Raw genomic sequence first — 22,232 nt, forward strand, 5'->3', positions numbered from 1 at the left:
CCTCTGTATGCACCGTCCCCCCCCCCCCCCCCCCCCCGTGAAACGCACGCCACGCTCTGAGCTGCATCCAATCAGAGCTGCAGCAGTGAGCGCGTCATCCTGTTCTTCCCCAGTGATTTGCTTATTTAATAAAGGTACATTTTTTTGTTCACATTTACCTGTTTATTAAAATTGCTGTCAATGTTCATTAAAATAAGCCCTCCCTTGAAAATAAGCCCTCTGGTGTTTTTCTGTCCAAAAAAATTAGTAAGACAGTGTCTTATTATTGGGGAAACACGGTACATATATGTTTTGTTGTTGTTCAGTCATGTCTGACTCTTTGTGATCCCATCTGGGGTTTTCTTGGTAAAGACACCAGAATAGTTTGCCATTTCCTTCTCCAGCTCATTTTACAGATAAGGAAACTGAGGCAAACAAGATTAAGTGACTTGCCCAGGGTCACCCAGCTAGTGTCTGAGGCCAGATTTGAATTTAGGAAGATGAGGTCCAGCATTCTATCCAATGCATCACCTAGGTGCCCCACTAGATCTATATCCACATCCATGTCTAATTCTACACGTTGTTTCCTTGATAGAATGTAAGACCCATCCACGAGGGCAGGGACTGCTTTATTTTTATCTCTGTATCCCCGATGTATATAACATATTGCCTAGAACAAATTAGGTAATTAAAAAATTCTTGTTAATTGATTAAAACTCATATTCACACACCAGGTCCTGAATCTGTAGCTGATTGGCTGGCTTTGTATTTGGATTGTTACCTACCCTTGTTCATATCTTCTGTATACCTTGGAAAAAAAAAACCAACCCAAAGGTCACTGAGTTCCATATACATTTATATGAATCTCTTTATACAACCACCCTCTTTTCCTCCTCATTTGCAATTATTTCACTTGGTATTTCAGAATTTCACCTTGGGATTCCCATTTCTCCCCAACTTCCCCCAGAGAATTAGAGTTTATGCCATTCTTCCTACCATTTCTCTGAAACCTTTGAAATTTGCTCTCCAAACTATGCCCAAAGGGCTATAAATAAGTGCATACCCTTTGACCTAGCAATACCACTTCTAGGGTTATGTCCCAAACAGATCAGAGAAGTGGGAGGAGGTCCTGTATGTACAAAAATACTTATAGCAGCTCTTTTTGTGGTGGCAAAGAATTGGAAATTCAGGGGATGCCCATCAATAGGGAAATGGCTGAGCAAGTTGTGGTATATGAATGTAATGGAATGCTATTGTGCTATAAGAAATGAGGAGCAGACGGACTTCATAATAACCTGGAGAGACTTATACAAACTGATGCTGAGTGAGGAGAGCAGAACCAGGAGAAATCTGTACATAATCACAGACACAAAGTATGTGAGATGACTAACCTCAATAGACTGGGCTCCTCTCAGCAATGTAAGGTTATAAGACAACTCCAAAAGATTCAGGATCTGAAGAGATAGCCACATCCACAGAAAGAGCTGCGGAGACTGAATGCAGATTGAAACAAACTACTTGCTCTGTTTTCTTTTTCTTGTTTGGTTTTGTTTCCTCTTTCCCACTGATCATTCCATCGTATAATCCTTCTTTACAACCTGACTAATGATTAATGTGAAGATATTTATAGATTCTATATTTGAGTGCATGCTGCCATGATGGCGGTGGGGCGGGGGTGGGGGGAAGAGAAGAGGGAAGGGGAGAAAATTTGAAACTCAAGGGATTGTGGAACTGAATGCTGTAAACTAAAAGTAAATAGAGAAATGAATTTTTTTTAAAAAGAAATTTTCTCTCCCAAAAATCTAGGTTACATGTTAAAGTACATGTGGCTGTTTGCTCCCTTATCATACATCATAAAATTGAGTGGTCACATTCTCTCAAGGCTTCTATCATTTCTATTTTAGCAGCTGGAGTTTTTGTTGTTTTCATTTTGTTGGCAATTTATTTGATTTCAATAATCAGCCCAAAATAGTAGGTTTGTTGCTTCCTACATCCCTTGAGAGATGAAATTACACTTAAGGCACACTGAGAAATTATCAACTGCTCTGCTTTTGAGAGAGAGTTCCAGTGGATGTTTAGATCACTGAAATTTTGATCACTGCTATTACATTCATGCCAGCTTTCAGATGTTTCTAGAGCATCTTATCTATTTTATCCTTTCTGTTTAGGTGGCCTGTAATAATGCTTTTATTACAATAATATTTTTGTCCCTCCCTCTATGGACCTTCAACTAAATGCTCGTGTAGTGGATAGAGTACAGGATTTTAAATCATGAAGAACTGAGTTCAAATTCCACCTCAGACACTTACTGATTTTGCAACCCAGGGAAAGTCACAAATTCTCTGGGCCTCAATTTCCTTATTTGTAAAAGGAGGATGTTGGATTTTATGACCCCTAATAGCCCTTCCAGCTTTAATTCTATGATCCTATGACGCTTGACTGACCACACACACACACACACACACACACACACACACACACACACGCAAGTACATTCAACATATACAGGATAGAAAACGACTCCTCCTCTTCCCTCCCACCACTATCACTCACCTTTTTGTCTTATTCCTTCTGAAGAAGTATCTTTCTGTATTTCCCTAAAGTATGAATTTGACCATGTCCCTCCCCTACTCAATAAATTCCAGTGGCTCCATATTGCCTCTGGGATCAAACGTAAACTCTTGTTTGGTGTTTAAAAGCCTTCACTATCTGGCTCCAATCTTTGTTCCCGGTTTTATTTCACATTACTTTCTTCCGCACGTACTTTGGTCTAGTCAAACTGGCCTTCTTGCTATTCTTCACCCCAATACACTGTCTTCTGGATAATGACTGTCCCCTATACCTAGAATGCTTTGGGGCCCTTACTCCCTCTGGTTGGAGAGGGTGGAGGGTGGATATCTGTCAACTACTAGATTCTGCTTGAAGAAGGTAACCAGGGAATTCATTTCATCATTTCCTACCTGGCTGACTTCCTGGATTTCAAGATCTGCAGAAACTCATCATTCTACAAGATGAAATCACCTCTGAAACTCTTACCTCCCTAGCACCCTCTACCTGTGCCCCTCCCTGCCTCTGACTGGAGAAGTTGGACAATAGAGACTCCTCCCTGACTCCCTGACCATTTAAAGAAGGCAAGAAGGGAAGTCACCTCATCATTTCCTACCTGGCTGATCTCCGGAATTTCATGATCTCCAGAAACTCATTATTCTGCAAGATGAAATCACCCTGTAACTCATGCCTCCTCAGATCATTTCCCACCCCAACTGAAGGACTTCATTATGCCCCCACACCTGGTCCTTATTCTTGTTGTTTAGTCATTTTTAGTCAATTCCAACTCTTTGGGACCCCATTTAGGGTGTTCTTGGCAAAGATACTTGAGAGGCTTGTCATTTCCTTCTCCAGCTTATTTTACAGATGAGGAAACTAAGGCAAACAGGGCGAAGTGACCTGCCCTGGGTCACACTAATGTCTACAGTCAGATTTGAGTTAAGGAAGATGAATCTTCCTAACTCCAGACCTGGAACTTTATCCCCTTTATTGAGCTGCTCTCATCTGGTCCTGTCTCCTCCCTTTTTAGCTTTGCTTTATGTCTTATGTCCTCATTAAATTGTGAGTTCTTTGAAGGAACTACGATCGTATGCCTTTAATTATATCCTCAGAGTAGCACAGTGCCTGGTATATAGTAGGTGCTTAATAAATGTTTAATGACTATCTGTTAACTCTCAGATCCCCTAGTTTTTTTTTCCAAGGCTCAGCTCAAGTATTGCCTTCAAAATTAGTCCTTTCCTGATGGCCTCAACCTTCTAGTACCTTCCCTACAAATCATCTTTTACACAGTTTCTATCTGTTATATGTCTATGTTTGGTGCTCCAAAAGTCTTAATATAAATGTCACAAACATACAAAAAAGAACACTTGAAGGGTTATTTATAATTTTAAAATGCCGATGTTTTTTATTAAAATTCAAGATATCTGTCATCCTGTTGCGATACATTGCTCTAGATGATTTTTGAATTTTTTGAAAACTTTCATCCCTTGCTGCTCAGTGACTAAAATGACTGCATTTGTAATCCCGAACCTTAAGATCATCCAAAAAACAAGGATCTGATGCATACAGTACAATTTGACGTGATCCTACGAGAAAAAGTCTAATGGGAGAGGCTAGGTGGCACAGTGAATAGAGTACTGGCCCTGGAGTCAGGAGGACCTGAGTTCAAATCCAACCTCAGACACTTAACACTTACTAACCCTGTGACCTTGGGCAAGTCACTTAGCCCCAACTGCCCTGCCTTCCACCCTCCAAAAAGAAAAAAAAAAAGAAAAAGTCTAATGGAGCTAGATAAGGTGACCAAGCAAGAGAATTTCTACAGATTCAACAATTTCAGAAAAAGTCATGCAGAAAGTGTAGAATACACAGTGCATAATGACAAGATTCCCCATCTTATTCAAATTTCTTAAAGTTAAATAAATATACAAGAAAGTAAAATACTTAAGGTTTTTTTTTAAGTTTGTAGAATTTATATTTAATTTCTGAACGCACTAAAACTTAAACTGTACTAATACTTTTGGGACACTTTTTGGGAGAAACACCCACACCTACCCCTGATATACTGTAAGTTTCTAGAGGCCAAGGACTATTTTCACCTTTGCCTTTTTATCACTTCTGTCTAGCACAGTACCTGGCACATAGTAGTCATTTAATAAATACTTATTGACTGATTCAGTCATTTTTGTCATAGATCAATCCACCAAATGGTTATTTATACCTGTTAGCTCAAATCCGAGGGTCACCTTGCTTTTTAACTGTACTTCATGTATATGATGCCTAAAGTTTTATTGCTAATCTCTTCTAGAATCTTGTTTCCTGGGAATTTCTGACCATCTCTATAGTTAGTCTCCTTCCTATATTACATTCACTTTGTGGATGTGTGTAGGTAGTTTCTTCTTACCCCCTCCTCTTTAGTTAAAAGCCTTTTTATGGAATATGGTAGAGAAGGCCTGGGGACATCTCACAGGACTATTGTGGGGATGAAATGAGGTTATCCATGCAAAGGATTTGCAGACTTCAGAGAGGTATCTAAATTTTAGTCTATAGGATAATAGATCTAGAACTAGAAGGATCCTCAGAGCCCATCTAGTCCGATCTGCTCATTTCTAAAGATGGGGAAACTGAGGTCCAGAGAGTTTAAGTGGCTTGCCCACCCCTTCACTCCCCCAATCTTGCCTTTCTCTCTTGACTTTAGTGGTGATAATACACCACCTGTGCCCCTAAGATCTTCAGATTCTTGCCACATCAGTCTCAGCAGTTTTTCTATACTCCTTCTGGAAGGCATTGTTTATGTCTAGGTGAGTCACCAGATATTTGAAATGCATCAGGTTTGACAAATCTTGGGCAGTTTTCTGGCACATTCTCTGACAACACAGAGCAGACTTCGAAATTGTTATTGTCAAATCAACAGTCATTTCAGAATCCCTCAGATTACCAACCACCATTACTCATTTGTTTTCCTCCCAAACTTTCCTGGATTCTCTCTCATATGATGGTACCTGTGAATCCACCTCATCATTCTACAAAAACCAGTAGCTGCTTCCTTCTAGATTATCTGCTTCTTTTTCTTTGAAGAGACTCAATCATTACTTAACTCCAAATAGTCAGTGGTCCTGATTGCATTGCTCCTTTACAATCCTTTTTCCAGCATCCTGACAAATCAGCACTCCCTCTCATCTTAATTTTTTAAAATAGGGGAGGTCCTTGGACGGCCAGGTGGCTCAGCAAGTAAGAGCACCAGCTCCAGTGTCAGGATGACCTGGGGGATCGAATCCAGCCTCAGATACTTAGCACCACACCCAGAAATAACTGGCCGTGTAACCTTGAGCAAGTTACTTAACCCAGATTGCTTTAAAAAAATAAAAATAAAAAAAATAAAATAGGGGAGTCCTTTTTTCCATTTTAAAAGAAATTTTAATTCTCCCTGGTTAACAGAAGTTGAGAGATTAAGTCAAGTCAACAAACATTTAATAAACAGTTCCTAGGTACCAAGAGCTATGCTAACTACTGGGGATACAAAAAAGGTTTGTCCCTGCTCTCAAGGAGCTTATCTAATGGGGGAGACAATACATAAACCAACTATGTAACCACAAGCTATATAAAGAATAAACTGAAAGTAGTTTCAGAGAGAAGGCCCGAAGATTAAGGAGGACTTAGAAAGGCTTCTTGCAGAAGATGCAACTTTATCTGAGACTTGAAAGAAGTCAGGGAAGTTAGAAGATGGAGATGAGAAGTGTGAGAGTTCCAGGCATGGGGGAAAAACAATGAAAATGCTTAGAATCAGGAGATGGAGTTTGTATGCAAGGAACAGCAAGGAGGCAGGCCATTAGCACTGGATCACTGAGTACATGGTAAGGGAGTGAGGTATGAGAAGACTAGAAAGGTAGGAAGGGGCCAGCTAATGGAGGACTTTAAAAGTCAGAGGGATTTTATATTTGATCCTAGAACTAATAAGAAGTCATTAGAGTTTATTGATTGGAAAGTGACATGGTCAGATTTGCACTTTAAGAAGATCACTTTGATAACTGAGTAGAGGACAGAAGGAAGTAGGGAAGAAACTTGAAGAAGGGAAATCAACCAGAAAGCTATGGCAATGGCCCCGGCATGAGGTAACAAGGGCCTGTACAAGAGTAGCTGAATGAGAGATGGGTGTCATGGTCAGGCCTTGCTTGAGGAAGATTATTTGGGTAGCTGAGTGGAGAATGGACTAGAGTGGGGAGAAACTGTAGACAGAGAGATCAACCATCATGCTATTGTAATAGCAGAAGGTAGAAATGATGGGACTTGGTAGGTGATTGACTATAGGAGTATGTGGATGTAAGACAGACTGGAGAGTTGAGGATTACATCTAGGTTGCAGGCCTGGGTAACTGGGAAGATGGTGGTACCTTCCACAGTAATAGCATATTTAAAAAGAGTGAAGGACATAGGGAAAAGTAAATCAATTCAGTTTTGGACATGTTGGGTTTGAGTGCATTGGCCTATTTTTCTAGATAGGCGACCGTTCTATGCTTTCAATGTAGTTGATATTTACTTGGCCATGACAGAAAGATAAACATCACACACTCTATATAGGTGACTGAAATTTTCCACTATGTCCATTTTTGGGGGGAAGAGAGAGATTCTCAGTTCTTTTTCATTCTTGCTAGTAGCTCTTCTCGCCAACTCCTTGAAAAACTCTAGTAACCACCCATGGGGGTCTTCAATTTCTAAGCTGTCACATTCTCCCTCACTTCATCTATTTTTCCTCCTTGTTGGTACCATGTCAGGCATACCCTCCTTGGCAGAGAAGAGTGATGTAGTTAGAAAGCAGGCAGGATGTGGCATCTGAGTACGTAGCTTATAATCCAGGCTTTGTCACTAACTACCTGTGTGACCTTAGACAAGTCATTTAACTTCTCTGAGCCTCCATTTCCACATTTATAAACTCAGGGGTTTGAATAAGATTACATCTAAGTTTCCTTCAAACTCTATATTTATGACCCTGTGATCTTATGAACTTTCTTTGCTTTTTCTCATCCTTCTTGGGTCCTTGTCATTGGTCTTTGTCCTCTTCCTCCTCCCAGATTCTAAAGTCTGATCTTCATAATTCCAAAACCTCCAAATCTCCTTCTTTATAATTTATAACAATAAATTTAAGTTATATAACCTCAACTGAGCCCTCCTTTCTAGGTATTCCTTATATGCCTCCCTAATTGATTCACTATCCCACTCACCACTTTTCTAAACCTTTTTCCTCCCTCCCCCATTTCACATAAAAGAGGTGGCCCTTCTTGCCAACACAAACCCTAGATCCCATTCCACCTGGTCTTCTCAATCTCTCAGTAACCTTCATTCTCTCCCAATCTACTGGTTACTTTCCTCTTCCTGAAAATACACCTATGTCTCTCCCACCTTTAAAAAACCTTCATCTGAGCATTCTCACTAGGTAACATTCTATATTTCCCTTCCCTTTCATTGCTAAACTCTTTGAGAAAGCCATCTTCAATTGATTATCTCCACTTCCTTTCCTCTCACTCTCTTCTAAACTCTTGACAATCTGACTTTCAAACTCATCGAATGAGGTATTTGTAAAGTGCTTAGCACAGTGCTTGATACATAGCTGGTGCCATAAAAATGTTTATTCTCTTCATTTCCCCCATTCCTCTTTCATCATTCAACTGAAATTGCTCTTTCAAAAGTTATCAATGATATTTTTGTTGCCCAATCTGATGGTCTTTAAAAAAATCCTTATCCTTCTTAATTTCTCTGCAGCCTCTGACATTGTTGATCACTCTCTTCTCCTGATTACTCTCTTTTCTCTTGGTTTTCATGACATTGCTCCTCTCCTCAGCTGTTGGACCTTCTCCGTTCATTTCATTGGATCTTCCTTTGGATCATGCTCACTAACTGGATGTCTCCCAAGACCCTATGCTGGTTTCTCTTTTCTCATTCTACAGTCTCTAGTTTGGTGATCTTGTAAGCTTCCATAAGTTCAATTATCACCTCTTTGTAGGTGATTATCAGATCTATTTATCCAGGACTGACTTCTTTTCTGACCTCCAGTTTCACATCACCAACCATCTATTAGACATTTCAAAATGGATGTCCTGGAGACATTTCAAACTCAACATGTCCGAAACAGAACTTATATTTCTCCCCAAACCCTCTCCTCCTTCAAACTTTACCATTATTGTTGAGGGCATCGTTATCCTCCCAATTGCCCAACCTTGTGACCACAGTGTCATCCTTGACTTCTAACTCACCCCCTCCATATACAACTTGTTGCCAAGTTTTGTCATTTCTCCTTTCACAAAATCTCTTGTATACGTCCCCTTCTCTCCACTCACACAACTACCACATTGTCCTGGTCCTCATCACCTCATGCTTAGACTATTACAATAGACTACTGGTAGGTCCCTCGGCCTGAAGCCTTCCCCCAACTCTAATCCATCCTCCCCTCAACTATCAAGCACACATTAGACCATGTCATTTACCTATTCAACAAACTCCAAATTCTCCCTATTTCTTCCAGGGTAAAATATAACATATTCTGTTTGACTTTAAAGTTCTTCACAACTTGATCCCTTCCTACCTTTCTAATCTTCAGTTTACTCCCCTCCATACACAATATAATCTAGTGAAATTAACCTTCTTATTCCTTACTCATGAATCTCTACTGCCCATCTCTGTGCCTTTTCACTGGATGTCCCCTGTGCCTCGAATTTGTTCTCTTTTCATCTCCTCTTTCTGGCTTCCTTAAAAACTCAGCTCAAATTCCATCTTCTGGAAGAGGTCTTCCATTCCTCTCCCATACTCAATTTTTAGTGCTTTTTCTTTGAGATTGCCTCCCATTTAGTGTATATATCAAGAATTTTGTGAAATCTTTAAGAATATGAGTCATTTCCCAATTGATAAATGGACAAAGGATATGAACAGGAAATTTTCTGATGAAGAAATCAAAATAATTTATAGTCATATGAAAAAATGCTCTAAATAATTATTGATTAGAGAAATGCAAATTAAAACAACCTTGAGATATCATTTTACACCTACCAGATTAGCTAAAATGATAGAAGGGGAGAGTGACAAATGTTGGAAGGAATGTGGAAAAATTGGGACACTAATTCATTATTGGTGGAATTGTAACTGATTCGGTGGTTTTGGAGAGCAATCTGGAATAATGCCCAAAGAATTATTAAAGTACCTTTACCCTTTGACACAGCAATATTACTACTTGGTATATTTCCAAAGATAATTGGGGATAAAAAAAAGAATCTATTTAAAATTTTATTTTTAATTAATGGAATAAAATAAGCATTTCTATAACACAGTACAATAAAAATACAATTGTACATGAAACTGCAAATCTACTATACACCATTACTATTCCTCACTATTTTACTATACACTAGTTACTATATATACCAAAAATTAATCATGTAAAATTTTTTCTTTTTTTCCTTCCCTTCCCCCACCTCCTGCCCTGGTGATGGCTAGCATTAGCCACAAATAGAACCTATGTGTTTCAAAGTGTTTATAGCAGTTCTCTTTGTAGTGGCAAAGAACTGGAAATTGCAGTGATGTGCATCAATCGGGGAATGACTGAACAAGTTGTGGTATATGACTGTGATGGAATACTACTGTGCTATAAGAAGTAGTGAGCTCAATGATTTTAGAAAAACATGGAAAGACTTGCATGAAATAATGGAGAGCAAAATGAGCAGAACCAAGAGAACATTGTATATAGTAACAGCATATAGTAACTATATATAGTTGTTTTAAGAACAACTTTGAGTGATTAAGTTATTTTTACTATTATCCATACCCAATATCCAATGAAGAAAGACATTATTTGTATCCAGAGAAAGAAGTGATAAAAGTATGTCTAGAATAATTTACACACATATGTGCATATGTGTGTATATATATACACATTATATATGTATATATGCATACATATATATTTGTGTCTAATGGTAACCATGGGGGGAGGAAAAAAGAAATTTATAAGCAAATTTCATTGTATATTTGAAAGGAATAGCAAATTATGCATAGCAGATCTACAGTTTCATGTGCAATCATCTTTTTTATTATACTATGTTATGGAAAAGCTTGTTTTATAACATAAATTTAAAATAATTTTTTTAAAAAAGAATGTTTATTTTTTGAGACCTTAGACCATATTTTCACCTTTCTTTGTATTCCTACCTTTTAGCATAGTGTCTGGCACATAGTAAATATTTAATAAATGTTTGTTGACTGACTTCTTCAACTTAAGTTCTTCCTCTGTTCCCTCTCTCCATACAATCTTTCCTTGTAATCACCAATAAAATATTCTTGTCTCTAAGGATTCTTCTCAATTTGCATTTAATTTGACCTTTGCATTTACCAATTAATGATATCATTGAACATCTAATTTTGAAATATCTCCCTGACAGGTAACAGTTGTCTTCTTGTCTTTGTGTGTGTGTACACACACATACATGCATATACATACATATATGTATATCTGTACACACACATATATAATGTTATTTTTGCATGAGATATTTTTAGTTATTAAACATATCCAATTTTTCTTGAATTAATTGCTTATAATATACAGATGTGAAACATCTAAGTAGTCAAGCAGCTTTGGGTCATTTTCAGTTCTTGGTCTTGAACCATATCTTCTAACACTTTCACTGTCCTTCCCTGTACTCACTTTCACTTTTAAGGGACAAGGTATCTCTCTATGCATATGAAGACATTTGGAAGCTCTTGTCAAATTCCACATTCTCTGCAAAAGATGTTGGAATATATGCTACTATGATGTATAAAGTAACCTGATTCCTTAATAATAATAGTAGCTAACATGTTATAGAACTTTGAAGTTTGCAAACCACTTTACAAATATTAGCTCATTTTATTCTCACTATGACCCTGGGAGATAGGTGGTGTTATTATTCCCATTTTACAGATGAGAAGACTGAGTCAGAAAGAAGTTAAGCAACATGCCCAAGGTCACATAGCTCTTAAACTTCTGATAAGTGGCTGAGGTGGGATTTGAACTCAGATCTTCCTTACTCCAGGCCTAACACTTTGTCCACTGCTCTGATGTTCATTCATAAGCCCTGCAAACAAAAATGGCCATGTGTCTCATGAAAAGATGCTTTTTTTTCCTTGTGGGCTTGGGGCATACAATGCACACTAATGCTTTTGGTACAGTAATTCCACCAACTCCTTTATTTGTCTTTCCAAAGAGAAACCGTCAACTTCTTTATGACTTTACATTTCATTTATAGCAAGAATGGCAACCATAAGGGGCGACCAGGTAGCTCAGCGAGTTAGAGCACCGGGTCCAGTGTCGGGATGACCCGGGGATCAAATCCGGGCTCAGACACTTAGCAACACATCCGGAAATAACTGGCCGTGTAACCAAAGAATAGCAACAATAAGATGAGCTGGATCCCCTAGTCTACTGGAAGAGTAACTTGGTTGCTGAACAAAGATAGCACAATAAGAGCCCCCAAAGTAACCCCGTGTGTAGAACATTCCACCTTAGTAATGTACATCACATCCCAAAAGGCAATTTTCTTGGTACCCTCTGCCCCCTTTCCACTATTCTGCACTTGTCACTTGAAGAAGCAAATTCATTTCATGGTTCATCATGGTAAAAAATGTCATCATCTAATGACCAGCTTTCTGGTGATGAGCCTAACTGGACTGGTCCCTGGATAGCCAACACAATCTTCATCCACTAGGGCTTTAACCAAAAGCTTTTGAGGTTTGCAAAACCTGTGTAAGCTTACGCCCTGTCTGACAAGGTCATTAAGGACCCATGGTCATAAGCTTGGAACTGGAGAGAAGCTGTGAACCCGTCTTTGCAGGGGTAGGGGAATAAGCTATAGACTTTTGCATGAACTGTCATACATGACTAGTGTCTTGATTGTCTTTGCTAAACTGCTTCCCCTTCTTCCCTCCCCACATCTTTCTTCTTTAATATTTGTTACAATGAATAGTACCATGGATAGGAGAACATAGATATATTTAGTAAGTTTTGAAAACAAAATATGTCATTAGGATTGAAAAAAATTAAAAACAAAAGAACCCAAGACTAATACCATACTATGCTATAATATCAGAAAAGGGATTTTGGGGGGTGAGAAGGGAGAATCTAAATGCATTAAAAATGGGCAACAAAAAAGAACGCATCCAAAATGTAAAAGAGGAGATTGTGAGAATGGGATTTTTCCAGTAAATTTATTCTGATGAAAAATGAAGATATCCAGAACCTATAATGAAATGACTCAAAATTGTAAAAATAATACACATTCCCTAATGGATAAATTTTCACAAAATAAAAATTTCCAATTCTCTAAAAAGGAAAAACAAATTTTGAACAACCACTGGAAAAGATATTCATATTCTAATACTAAGAAAAAATAAATCAAAATAAATTTAAGGTAGCACCTTATGCCTATTAGTTTAGCATAAATTGTTAACTATAAAATTCAATGTTGGTAGTGTTATGGGTTAACATCATTATTAATCCTTCATTGGTGTACCTACAAATTGGTTTAGTTTTTTTTTAGAGAGCATTCTGGAAATATAAGTTAAGAATTACTTCAAGGCCTCTCCCATGTGCCCTTTAAATCTTCCCTTCTTCATGCTAAATGTCCCTAGTTCCATTTCTTGTTCTATAGCTTCATATAGAATGATTTCATGAATCTTCTTTAGTGACCTTCCATTTCATCAATAACATACCTGAAATGTGCTGCCCAAAGCCAAACTTAATATTCCAAACTTTCTCACCCCTCCTTTAAAACCATGGCCACCAAATACTTTGGAACTCTCACTTAAATCCTCTGAACACCGTCTCTCTTAATGCAGCCCAAGATTGCTTTTTGTTTGTAATACCATGCTGCCATCAAGTCTTATTCACACAAACTGCTGTCCAATCATGTCTCCTCCATCTTATGAAATTCATTTTTAAACCTAAGTGTAAAAACTTACATTTATTATTAAATTTCAGCTTTTAAATTTTGGGCTATTGGGATCTTTTGGGGTTCTGCCTACATTGTTAAATGTGTGATATATCTCTCTCAATTCCTTACATTAAGCCAAAATCTGCTCCTCTTTACCTGTTGGGTCAACAAAACAAGTCTAAATAGCAACCCCTTAAATGTTCAAAAATAACTATCACATCTTCCCCTAAGTCTTCTCTTCTCTAGTCTAAACAATCCAAATTCATTCAGTTGATTCTTGTAGTAGGATCACTATGTCAAGCTATATATCTTTAGTCTTCTTACCTCTCCTGGGGACCTTACTCTAGATGGGCCCCAATTTGTCATTGTCTTTGCCAAATGTGCCCAGAAAAAATACAATGACCCAGAATACTAGGCTAACCAGAATCACAAAATATCAATAATTAAAGGGACCCCAGTGGTCAATTTACTGTAATCCATACCTGGATAAGAATTCCTTCTACACCTTACCTGAAAAGTATGTTGGTTATCCAGCCTTTGCTCAATTAAAGTTAGGGGGAACCCCTACTTCCCAAAGGAAGGGAAATTCCACTTATGGATAGCTTTAATTTTGTGGTAGTCTTTCCTTATGGCAAGCCTAAATTTACAGGATTCAGCAGGATTATCACATCTATCCTTCTATTATGGCTTTATTTTTAACAGCAAAAAATTAAACAAGACTACATGACTGATGATTGGGAAATGGCTGGATATTTGCCTGGCCTCAGTGAGAGCCCATTTGCCACTAGGTAACATAAATTTGTAATGGATGAATTATCATGCTTCCAGGATATCCTACAGGTTCATTCAGTAATACATGAATAGGATTGAAAGAGGCAGATGGAGTAAATAATCCAAGGCAGGAGATGGTAAAGAGTGATTGGTGGTAGGGCAGAGGGACAAGGGATTCCACTATAGAGGATAGTGTAGAGTTGACCTCTGCCCTCAGGACTTGAGACAGGGAGAGAGAGAGTGTAGTTTTAACGAAGGGGTGATAGCTTGGGAAAGAAGTAGACGGACAGTGTAGGCAGAACGGACATCAACGACCCTTATAAAACTTGAATTCCTCAATTTTCTCAGTTCAAGAGCTCATATTGGTCTTCATTTCACTTATTTAGCAACATGGTCACACCTTAGAAGTTAACATCTTTCAAAAATGCCCTTGCCTTCAAGTTCCAGGACTCTGTGATTCCACTTTTACTCATGCCCACAAAATTCTGTCTTTTTACTTCCACTCTTTGATTCACACTGAATCTACTCTTCTCCCTTACTGGGACTCTTTGAGTCCTTTCTCTTCTAGCTTAGGTCCCCTCCTGCTTGTTTGTATGCTTAAGCTTGTCCATTTGTAGTCTGCCCAATTAACGTCTCACTAGCTGCTATCCTAAAATCCATCTTTGCTCTTTCCATGTTCTCCCTTCCTATCACAGCCCAGCTTAAGCTACTGCTCCAATCCAACTGTTTAGGTGACCACCACAATTTTGGTTTTTTTTTTCTCTTTTTCTCCAAGGCTGGGGCAACACTGGAGAAAACTGTAATATTCAACTGATTTCACTCACTACAATTTGTCATACATAATCCCAGCTGGGCCTTCATAGCTGCTCAGCAATCAAACTTTATCCTCATCTCATGAGCCACAGAAACATTCTAAACCTTTCCTTTTCCTCTCACCATCAATCCCAGCCATATCCCCACAAATATAGTGGATATCTCAGCTTCCTACGTACCGAGAAGACAAAAGCCATCTGACATAAGCTCTCCTGCTCCTCCGTGATTAAAACCTCTGTATCATTATCTTCTCTCTTTTTACCTACTGACACAGAGAAAGAACTAGCCCTGCTACCTACCACGGTAATCCCTCTGGTATGCCCTTGATATGATATTTTATCACTTCCTTCAGAGTTTTGCTCTAAGTGTCATTACTTCCCTCTCATATCTTGAATTTCTCCTTCCCCATCAGTTCCTTCCTATATGCTTACAAACATGGTCAGGTCTCCCCAGTGCTTTTTTTTTCCTGATAAGCTTCCCTTTACCCTGTAGCTCATTCAACTACCCTTCCATCTCTCCTCTTAACTGCTAAACTTGGAAAGATGATTTGGATTGAATGCTTCTTCCTCACTTCCTTTTCTAAATCCCTCATTTCGTCATACACTGTAATGGTCCTCAGCTATATTCCAAAACACAAAAGTGCTCAGGGTATGTTTTCCCATGAGCCTCGTGGGAACCACCATAGCCATGAATCAGGTTTCTGAATTCATCACTCCAATAAAATTCATTTGAAGGCACCAATCATCTAATCACCTTCTTATCCTCCTTGAGCTCTCCATGGTTTTTGACAATGTTGGTCACCTCTTAGTCCAAGATACTTCATCCTCACTCATCTTCAAAAACACCACTTATGCTGGTTTTCCTCCTGCCTCTCTACTTGCACCCTTTTTTATATTCTTTGGATCTTTGCTCCTATTCTGATCACTTAAGATTAATATTCCTCAAGATTTCATCTTTGATCTCCCCCTCTCTCCTCCTTTCTCTTTCCTCTCTCCCCCCCCTCCCCTTTCTCAGCAATCCCATTCCCTTTCATAACTTCAAAAATCAACCTCTAGGGGCAGGTAGGTGGCACAGTGAATAGAGCACGGGCCCTGGAGTCAGGAGATGTCCTGAGTTCAAATCCAACCTCAGACACTTAACACTTACTAGTCATGTGACCTTGGGCAAGTCATTTAACCCCAATTACCCTGCCTTCCCCCTCCAAAAAAAGAAAAAATACCCCCAAAACAAAACAAAAAACCAAAAATCAACCTCTATGCAGATAACTTCCAAATCTGTATCTCTAGTCCTGGTGTCTTTACTGAGCTTGACTGCCATTTCCATGAGGCTATACTACTGGCACTTCAAACTAATTATGCCTAAAAAATGGGATTTACCTTAAGCATTGATCTGATCATTTCATTCCCCTACTCAATACACTCTAATGGCTCCCTATTACCTCTAGGATCAAATAGTAACTCCTGTTTTTCAAAACCCTTTACAACTTGACTCCTGTCTCTCCAGCCTCATTTTGTCTATTACTCTCCTCACAATCTACTGGCCTTGTTTGCCTTCCTCTATTTCCTTTCTCTGTCCCTTCGCACCAACCATTTCCCATGCCTGGGGAAAAAAACCCTAATTTCTTTCAAGACTTAGCTTAAACATTTTACCTTCTACATGAAATTTTTCCTCACTGCCCTCCTGGCCCCCCTACTGCTAGTATTCTCCTTCCCTAAGCTACCTTGTATTTATCCTTTGTATACTTATATATACTTACTCCCATGCCAATATGAAGCCTTTCAGAACAGGGACTATTTTATTTGTGTGTGTGTGTGTGTGTGTTTGTATTCCAGTGTTTTACAAATTCATTGACTGGTTGGATATATTATAGAGAGCTTTGAATTGCCAAATCTTTTTTTTTTGTCTCTGTATCCTCAGCACCTTACACAGTGTCTTATATTTAGTAGTGCTGATAAATGTGTTAAATTGAATTAAATTCTTAAGTGAAAATAGACATTTAGGGGACAAGAAGAATTTAAGTCATCCGTTACTTGTTGAATTGGGGTCAGGGAGAACCAGTAAAGTCTATAATGAATGAGAAACGTTAATGCTCTTTCCAGGGACTTGTGTAGCAATGAAAACATTAGCTTGGAAATAATTTAGTCCAATCCATTTTATAGCAGAGGAAATCAGGACTCAGCAGGGCCAAAGCAAATTATTCAGACCTTTGGTGGCAGAGTGGGGCTAGAACCTGTGTCCTATCTCCTACTAGGGTCCTTTTCCTACTATACTGTAATGTTTCTCAGCTATATTCCAAAAAACAAAAGTGCTCAGATTGTGTTTGTCCATGTGCCTCATGGGAACCACGGTAGCCATGAAAACTACTTTGGCTGAAGAAGACCCAACTTGTTAAAAAAAAAATCCATTATTTTTAAACCCTAACTGTACTAAGGATCTAGATAAAAAAAGTTTTTAAATTAGCTTTGTGATTATTCTGTAAGGTTATTAGGAAGACAGTTTGTACTTCTTCCATAAGGGTCACATTGACCTTGTGTGGCTTTAGTTTTCCAGTCATGGTCAGTTGTTCTCCATTTTATCCGCCAGGCAGGATGCATCAGCATAATGCTCAAGAGAGAGCTCCCAGAAACCAGGGATTCCATGACTAGACTCCTAATTGCAGAATCTTTGCTCCACCTCCCCTTTTTTTTCAGCTTTTCTTGTATGTTACAAAAATAAATTTGCCTTCTGTTTCTTCAGTCATTTGGAAATTTCCTCTCTTTGTAATCCTACCAATCTAACCTAGCGGAGTCCAAATAATAGCTCCTGAATCCTTGGGAAAGGTTTTTCCAAAAAGCATCTTAGAAATGAAAGGTTTATGTAGGTCTTTAAAAGTATGATGGTGATAGACACTTTATAAATGAGGGTTTTGAGAAAGGATGTGATAAGAAAAGGAGAAGCATTCTTGGAGGAAGCTATGTTGTCCAGGAAAATCTGTCAACCTTTTCCTGTCCTCCCAAGGTTTTGAAGGGCTTTTAGCTTAATGATAAACGGGCAGGAATGTTTGCCCTGTATCATCAGCATGTACAGGTTTGGGATCCTTCCTTTCCCATAGAGGAGAAGATAACAGGATAGCCAAGAAGATAATATTTCTACAGTTCTCATTATGTAATATGTTGTCTTTAATTGCATGGTTTCTCATCATTAAAATCATAATAACTTTTTTTTTTTTAAAGAATCAGGGTTAAGTAACTTGCTCAAGGTTCCACGGCCAGGTGTTTCTGGGTGGGTGCTAAGTGTCTGAGCCCGGGATTCAATCTCCAGGTCATCCCAACACGGGAGCTGGTGCTCTTACTCACTGTGCCACCTGGCCACCACTAAATCATAATAACTTCTACGCTACCTCCAGTCAGTCTTCATGTTGGATTGCTTCCACCCCCTATTTTTAGATCCCCTTTATATTCTGCCTTCCCCCAAGAGAATATAAGCTCCTTGAGGATAGGGATGGTCTTGCTTGCAATAACCCCAGAAATTAGCATTATGTCAGGGACATACTACTGTCTATCCATATAGCATATCCATCATATTCAGAATCATAGAATGTTACATCTGAAGTGGACCTTAGAAGCCAGACCAACTCATTTTAAAGATGAAGAAACTGAGGCCCAGAGAGATTAAGATTTATTTACCTAAAGTTCACACAAGTGGCTAACTTAATTAATGGTAATGATGAAATGAAGAGAGTATAATATACCAAGCCCCTCTCTTCATTTCAGCTCTTTTTCAAGCTCAGAATTACTCCAATGTTGCATTCCAAAAACCTGTAGACTTCCTTCAAAAACTGTTGTTAGGCTTGGAAAAAGTGTTTTTTAGTTATGATTGACCTGGTCTCACTTCTGAAAGGAAATCTTCTATTCAATTCTATTGCCTTTCATTATTTCCCAAATAACAAAAATTCCAGGAACTGCCTTAACCAATTAAGGTAAATTAGATGGACTTCTCAGGAAAGAGCTTCCCTCTTACCACCCCCCCAAAACTAAAGCAAAAATGCCCTAAAAGAGAGAAAAGGGTATTTATTTAAACTACTTGGTTTTTATTAGTCTTTCTGTGTGATTTCAAGGTTTAATTCACTAAATATTTCAAGAGCACCTACTATGATCCTAACACTGCATCCAATGACTATGGTCATTTTAAATTATAGGCTCCTAAATATTTGAAAAAAGTTCCAACTCTGATAATTATTCTTTTTAAGACTTGAGCAAGTCCCTTTACTTCTGATCATCAGCTTCTCTATGAATAAAATGAAGGCGTTGAACTCAGAGGTCTTTAAACTCATCCTTCCAGTTCTAAATCCTATGATCCTTTCTTAATTGCAAATTGCTGATGACTGCAAAGTATGAGCTGCTTGGGTAATATTTGTTTTCATTCTTGGTGCATCACTTGTGTACTGTCTGAATCCTTGCCTTGTGGTCTTTTCTCTAGGGCCCTAGACTTGGGAGGCTGAGATCATAAAGCATGTTTTTTTTTGTTTTTTGTTTTTACTTTTGGAGACAATTGGGGGTTAAGTGACTTGCCCAGGGTCACACCACTAGTGACTGAGGTTGCATTTGAACTCAGGTCCTCCTGACTCCAGGGTCAGTGCTCTATCCACTTTGACATAAGGCATGATTATTAAATTCGAACTTGGCTTTTTAAAAAGCGGACACTTGTGAGGCGGCTAGGTGGTGAAGTGAGTAGAGCACCAGCCTTGGACCTGAGTTCAAATATGACCTCTGACACTTAACACTAGCCGTGTGACCTTGGGCAAGTCAACCCCAATTGCCCTGCCCTCCCCCCTCCAAAAGGCAAAAAAAGAGGACACTTTAGCCTATAGTTAGCCAGAGTGCCGTCAAAGGCCAAGGCCTGTGTCACTTTAACCTCCATCCGGCGCTTCAATGGAGCACATGAGGATACCCAAGCCACGGTGATGACATACACGCAGAGGACAAAAGTGAAGCGCACCCCTTCTTGCTAAATGAAGAGAAAGCAAAGGTCCTTACAGGAAACAACAAACAAAGGGCTTCTTTGACAGTATCTCACTCTAGCACCTTGTGTTGAGAAACTGGGCAGGAACTAGGCACAGAGATAGTTTATCTGACAGCGCCACCAATCCAAGAGATTACCAGGCCAGAACAAGACAAGCATTCTGCCACCTCTAGACCCAGACTCGGGGGGGCGGGGGGCGGGAGGAGAGGGGGTGAGATGGAGGGGGGCAGGCAGGGGTGGGAGGAGCCAGAGCAGGAGATGGGAGGTAAGCCCACATGGCTCCAGCCTACCGCAAACACCTTCCCACAAGCTGTTAGCCTCTGAAAGCACCCGTCTCCAGACTATCACAGCCCACATCTCTGCCTTTCACCTACACAGATGCGAAGAATTTAAGGTGGTTTGGTTTTTTTTAATAAATTTTAAAAGTTACCAGGAGCTCTGGTGATCTGGTTTGAATCTGTCTGCCTCCGGCTCCTGGTAGAGAGGATTTGGGGAAAGAGTGTGTTCCCGCGTTTGGGAACCAGGTGTCCCGCGTGCCCGACCTCACCCTGCCAGCTCCTCCCTCGCTCGCTCCGTCTCCTGCTGCCCAGGGGAGGAGCGGCTCGGCATCGCGCTGGTCAGCTCAGTGAGTCGGCCTGGGGGGCTGGGGAAGAGGGCGAACGGGATGCGTGGGAGCTAGCGGGGCGGCCGCGCGGGAAGGAGAGCGCCTCAGCGGGGAGAGCCTGGGGACCCAGAAGGCTGCTGACCTGTCCTGCCCGGAGCGCCAGCTGCACCGCCACCTCTGCACACTCCTTCCAGGGGTCTGCGCCGCCGCCTCGGCCGTCCCCCGCGGCCGCCTGCGGCGCCGCTGCCTCCTCTTCTTCTTTGCAGGGCTTCATCGGTCGTTGCTGCCCTCCGGCCGCGAGCGAGCCCCCACTCCAGTCTTCCTCCTCCTCCTGGGTGCCCCGGCTCGCCAGCCAAGGAGCCCACGAACGTGGGGGCGGGGAGCAGAGCAGCTAGGGAGGGGGCCGAGGGACCCTGGAAGAGTCAGAAAGTTCTCTTTTTTTCCCTCAGGCGGGAGATCAGGGCCTCGCTGGCTAGTGCAGCCCGCGGTGGGGAGAAGTGGGGTCGGGGCTGCCCAATTCGCAGCTGGAGAGGAGTGCCTGCAGCTGCAGCGGCCGCTGCTGCCCTGGTGCCCAGGCCAGGGAGGGACTCCCCCGTCTCTTGGAGCCCCGCCTCTCGCCGCTCTTACCCTTAGGGGAGCCCCTTCCTCCCTCAGCAGCCCCGAGCTGGGTCAGCCTCTTTGCTTAGAGAACTAGAGGGGGTGGAGTAATGCGGGGCGGGATGGGAAGGAGCCGGATAATGTCCTAGGGTGCGTGAGGGGCGGGGGTTACTCAGATCCTCATCTTGTTCTAGGACGAAAGGGGACTGGGGAGCTCACGTAAGCTTCGACTCTGGAAAGGACACACACACACACACACACACATACACACCACACATACACACACCACACCACACATACACACACACATACATACACACACACACCACACACCACACATACACACACACACACACACACCACACACACCACACACACACACACACACACACACACACACACACACACACACAGTCTGAATTGCCTGTTGGGTACTTAAGAAGCAGGGAGTACTCAGGTAGTTGATACCGGACGTGGAGGCGGGAAGTGACTTACTTCACTTCTTGCTGCCCTTCTCTGGCTCGTCCAATACCTGCTTGGCTAAGGATCCCTCTTCTGCATTTACTCTGCATGTGTGTTTGTGTGTGTGTGTGTGTGTGGGTGCATTCCTGGCCTGGGGGACGCTCTTCCGATGGGGGGGGGGCCGGCCGGGGTGGGAGGCTGGCCCAAGTTTCTGCCTGGACACATATTCTTTCATCTCCCCACTTGTTGGAGTGGAGCTGCTGGTTCCTGCTGACTTTGTGTGACAAAAGTAGTAGTAAGAGTGTTAGCAGCTAAAATACTGAGAATTCATCTTGAAGGGTATCCTGATGATGTGCTCTTTACTTTTTCTTTTCAATTAAATTCAGTATCTCATCTGTTTCTGCAGTGTATTCCGTTTGTTTGCTGGAAACTCTCCATTTGGACAATGGCACACAATCCAATCAGTTTCCCTTTTACTTCTCAGGCATCCACAGTGGCCAGCACAATGCT

General features: G+C 40.6%; 1 protein-coding gene and 1 long non-coding RNA gene across 3 annotated transcripts in view; one reads left to right on the plus strand and one right to left on the minus strand.

Moving 5' to 3' along the window:
• IMPA2 (inositol monophosphatase 2) overlaps positions 1-21,304 on the minus strand; it is an 85,687-nt gene extending 64,383 nt beyond the window's left edge. The window contains exon 1 of the mRNA XM_069099617.1: positions 20,806-21,304. Coding sequence (XP_068955718.1) covers positions 20,806-20,937 — 132 coding nt within the window. The 5' untranslated portion in view covers positions 20,938-21,304. The remainder of the gene's footprint in view (positions 1-20,805) is intronic.
• A 174-nt stretch (positions 21,305-21,478) lies between these two features.
• LOC138170358 (uncharacterized) overlaps positions 21,479-22,232 on the plus strand; it is a 61,085-nt gene continuing 60,331 nt past the window's right edge. For both annotated transcript variants that reach the window (XR_011170583.1, XR_011170584.1), the window contains exon 1: positions 21,479-21,832. This is a non-coding gene — a long non-coding RNA (uncharacterized lncRNA). The remainder of the gene's footprint in view (positions 21,833-22,232) is intronic.

The sequence above is a fragment of the Petaurus breviceps genome, unplaced genomic scaffold (genome assembly GCF_028583685.1).
Source record: "Petaurus breviceps papuanus isolate PSGF00001 unplaced genomic scaffold, PetGlider_PUasm1.0 38, whole genome shotgun sequence".
Lineage (NCBI taxonomy): Eukaryota > Metazoa > Chordata > Mammalia > Diprotodontia > Petauridae > Petaurus > Petaurus breviceps.